This window comes from Lepidothrix coronata, unplaced genomic scaffold, assembly GCF_001604755.1.
Source record: "Lepidothrix coronata isolate B3197 unplaced genomic scaffold, Lepidothrix_coronata-1.0 Scaffold291, whole genome shotgun sequence".
Classification (NCBI taxonomy): Eukaryota; Metazoa; Chordata; class Aves; order Passeriformes; family Pipridae; genus Lepidothrix; species Lepidothrix coronata.
This window is the reverse complement of record NW_016690471.1, coordinates 231,941-236,116: the sequence shown is the minus strand read 5'-3', so window position 1 is coordinate 236,116 and position 4,176 is coordinate 231,941. Positions and strand designations below refer to the sequence as shown.

Here is a 4,176-nt window from a genome sequence, read left to right as displayed (position 1 = left end):
ACATTTATTGAGCAATTCAGTGACATTTTATAGCCCAGCCCCACATCAAGTGTCTCCAAATCTCATTTCAGCTCCAAATTAAAAACTCTTTGTTGCATGAATAAAAATAAACCACGTTCGCAGAGCAGGGTGGGTGCAAGAAATCCTCTTCCTCCTCCTCCTCCTCCTCCTCCTCGTGTGTCTGACGGGATGAAGAGGGAATTCCTGGGGAGAGCCCTGGAGTTATGCAGCTCTAACAAAGCAGAAATGGGAAAGAAAAGCGTAAATGCCTGTGGAACTGCACCTGATTTCTTTTGCTTCCTGTAGGAAAGGAGGCATCATTTACTCCCTTCTGAACCAGGCAGCCCCCTCTGCAGATCCATTCTGACAGCAAGATGTGTGTCCAAATTAGCATCTAACAGTAAATTTTGGGGGAAATCAGCGACTGGGCAGGGGAGAGAGATGTAAATGAGTGTTTTCCTGCAGGACTCAGCAGTGCCTTGTTTTCCCTGGGAGCTGCTGCCCCTCAGCTCCCGTTGGCTGGGATTGTCCATGGCCCAGAGCTGCCCCTTATTCCCAACCTACCTTTATCCAGGGCCAGTTCAGCCCTTTTTGTCCCTGTGCCACCTTTTGCCATTGGCACAGACAGCTCTTTCCTCACCCTGTTTTCAGGGATGGTGCCTTTTTCTCTCCCATCTTATCCCTCCCCAGTCCCTCGAACCTCCTTGTCCCTGCACCTTTTGCACCCCAATTCCTTTTATTTCTCTCAGAATTCCCTTCCCAAATGCACGAAAAAAATATTTCCCGTGAGTTGCCTGACGAACACCTCCCCTTTTTCCATTAAAAAGCAGGGAAAAGACTTTTCTATTCCTCTTTCCCTGGGCAGGAACGGCTGGAAATTTGCCTTCCCCCGGGTTTGTGGTGGGAGTTGCCTGAAGATGCTTTTGCACAACAAAATTCTGGCCAGGGCTGCAAAATCTCCACCAGATCACAGAACCCCAGGGTGGTTTGGGCTGGGAGGGATCTTAAAACTCATCCACCTCCCACCATCCCAGGTCGCTCCAAACCCCCTCCAGCCTGGCCTTGGGCACTTCCAGGGCTGGGGAAGCCAAACTGTGCCATGTGAGCACTCTGGCTATCCAAAGAACCCCTGAATCCATGGATTGAGTGCTGCAGCAGGTATTTCTGGGGACAAGGGATCCGTTGGGAATGTGTGGAACAGCCACTCACGTCGCCCTGCAGGGCTCAGTCGCCATCAGCCACGTCAGGAACTCGCGGTTCAGAACATCCCTCAGCCCTTCCGAGTCTTCCAGAGAAGTGAAGCTGCCAAAACATCCATAAAAAACACAGATGAGGGGCAAAACCAAAGAGCAAATCCTGTGCTGGGCATCCCTTTCTCCCAGTCCCCGCAAGTTCACAGGGAGATTTTATCCCCTTGTCTCTCCGACCGGGATAACCCCCCCAAAAAAAGCTTTAACCCCGCGTTGACACGGGGACATCCCTTGATCTTGGAGGGTTTTGGCTGCTCAGCAGAGTCTCTCGGGCTCAGGGGAGGGGCAGGAACCACCCGGTGACCCCTCCCCGCATCCCAAATCCTCCCCCAAAAGCGGCGGCGGCGCTCCCGGCTCCCAACAAAACATCTTTGTTTCCAGAGGGACTTTCCCCCGCCACTGGCATTTCTGTTTACAATGCAGGACATTAAGGAACGCGCCAAAAATTATTTTTTTTAATATGAAACTAATCAAGCTGATTAATCTCGAGCACCAAAGCTTTCCCTTCCCCCTCCTCCCCTGCCCCGGAACAGGTTGGACAAACATCTGTCAGGACCAGTTTGATCCTGCCTGGGAGCAGGGGTCAGACCGAGCGACCTCCCCAGATCCCTCAAAGCCCTCATTCCTTTGATTTGGGATTTTCGGGACGGCTGGCAGCTCCGGGTGTCGGATTTTCCAAGTGCTTGGCCCCAGACACCCCTGTGAACCACAGCTCTGCTCCTTTCCCCCACCCCGCCGGCCCCAAACCATCTTTTCTGACACCGTTTTCATGCAAAGGCTGAAAAAAACCCAACAAACCCCCCCAGATTCTTGTTTTGGGCGACTGTCCCATGACTCTCTGTAGTTAAAAATCCCATTTTTTTCCCCAGAAAACAAGAGGATTGTGCCTGAAAAAGTGGGCTGTGTGTTTTAAGTGCTTCCCCCCCGCTCCCCCCCCTTTCTTGCCACCATTTCAGGACTCGGCAGCCTCAGCCTGTTGGGTTTTATAAAACCCCTCCACGCTGAAGAAATTCCGTGTCCCCTCAGCCATTTATTGCTGGATTTTTTAAACCTAAAAACTGCCCAAGAGCAGATTTTTTTTCCCTCCAGGCTCGGGTCTAATTTGCTTTTTGAACATTTGTGGCACGAGCCGGGCTCAGGGGGGGATGAGCCAGCCCAGTGCCAGGCTGTGGATCTGCTGGCACAGCCCAGAGCTGCTGAGATCCACCAGCTCCGAGCCAGAGGGTTGGGAAAACACGGGATGAGCTGCAGGAGCCCCCAGAGCTCCAGCAGGGCTCCCTCACCTCGCCCAGAGCTACCTGTTTGCAGCGAGCTCATCCCCCCGTCCTGCACCGGGATCGTCACCACTGGAAGGTGATTAAATCTTTGAGAACGTTGGAGGATGATTAAAAACATTGTTAATAACGTAACAGTGATGGTGTGTGTGTAACCATTAAGGTGATTACATCTTGGAAGTATTTTAAGATGATTACAGCTTAAAAAAAAAAACCAAATAAAATCTGTGCCCTTTATGGGTTCGCTCGGATCAGGACTAAGCTGGGAAATTCCTCCTGGAATCTCTCCTGCCTGGTTTCATGTCTAGCTGGCAGATTTTTTTTTTTCCCTCTAAAAGCAGCAATAGAAGGACAAAAATAATTTGTTTTCTCTTTTTAAACGAACTTGATCAACACTCTGAGAGTGTGAACGAGTGGGGTTGGTTTTGTTTGTTTGGGTTTTTTTCTCCTTTGGGGCGATTTGATCAAATCAAAACATTTGGTAGAAATGTACCATTTTAATCGAGAAATTTGCTTTCCAGAGGGCTTTGTTTTGAGCAGGTCAAAGCTCTTCACTTTGGCCTCTCCACCCCCTCGGGGTTGGGATGTTCGAGGGGTGGATTTTTGCCCCAGCCCTGCCAAAAATCCCTGCTCTGACCTCTGACGAGCCTGTGCTGACATTTGCAGAACAAGACAACCCCAATCCTCCACACAACGTTTTTCCTTTTGTATTTTGTGAGAAATTTCAAAATCAGGCTTTTTTTTTTTTTTTTTTTTTTTTGCTCTGCTCTTTTCCTCAGGAGATGGAGCAGCAAAATACGGAATTTCCTTTCCAAACCAAAATCATTCCATTTTCCTGCGTGTCACCATCATTCCCAAACCACCGAACACCTGGAGACCTCCTCCCTCCCTGCATCCCGACTTTCCCTCTCTGCTCCCCGCCCTCACCTCTGGTTTCCCTTGGCTTTCAGAATCCAGGTGAGGAAATCTTTGGCTTCGTGGGTGCCCAGGTCCATCCTTTGCCCGCCCGCAGCTGGTACCTGGGGCTCGGCTTCCCTCTTGTACTGCTCCACGATGTTGCTGCGGAGTCCAAACGGGAACAAATCAGCCCGAAATGCCACAAGAGGGTGCCAAAATGTCGCTTTTCCACAAATCCCAGCTCCCTCCCACCCCATCTGCCAGGCGGGTTTGGACCGGGAGGGAGACACCGACAGATCAGAAACGTTCCTGCCGCTTCGGAGAGACAAAAAGAAAACCAACCGCCCGGAGAATCCAAGGAAAGCATCCTCGGCCCTGCGCTCTCCAGCTGGAATTTGGGATGCGGGAGCACTGCAAGTCCGAGCACTTACTCGCTTTTCTTCTCCCTCCTGGCCAGCAGCCACTCCACGAAGTTCTTCTTGAGCATGTTGTCCATGGTGCGGCTGTAATCGCTCGCCAGGGTGGCCTCGGAGTAGCGTCTCTGCAGCGGTCGGGCAGCGGGAACCCTCAGGCTGGCACTGGGAGGAGAGCCCGGGCACAGACACAGTGAGTCCTGCTCTGGGCACACAGGGATTGAGTCCTGCTCTGGGCACACAGGGATTGAGTCCTGCTCTGGGCACAAAGTGAGTCCTGCTCTGGGCACACAGTGAGTCCTGCTCTGGGCACAGTGAGTCCTGCTCTGGGCACAGTGAGTC

At 51.7% G+C, this 4,176-nt stretch overlaps 1 protein-coding gene across 1 annotated transcript in view; it reads right to left on the bottom strand.

The window, feature by feature from the left end:
* The window catches only part of GIP (gastric inhibitory polypeptide), a 7,867-nt gene continuing 3,691 nt past the window's right edge, over window positions 1-4,176 (bottom strand). Inside the window, exons 3-6 of the mRNA XM_017837108.1 lie at window positions 3,853-3,999; window positions 3,452-3,583; window positions 1,210-1,302; window positions 1-232 (exon numbers count right to left, since the gene is read on the bottom strand). Coding sequence (XP_017692597.1) covers window positions 223-232; window positions 1,210-1,302; window positions 3,452-3,583; window positions 3,853-3,999 — 382 coding nt within the window. The 3' untranslated portion in view covers window positions 1-222. The remainder of the gene's footprint in view (window positions 233-1,209; window positions 1,303-3,451; window positions 3,584-3,852; window positions 4,000-4,176) is intronic.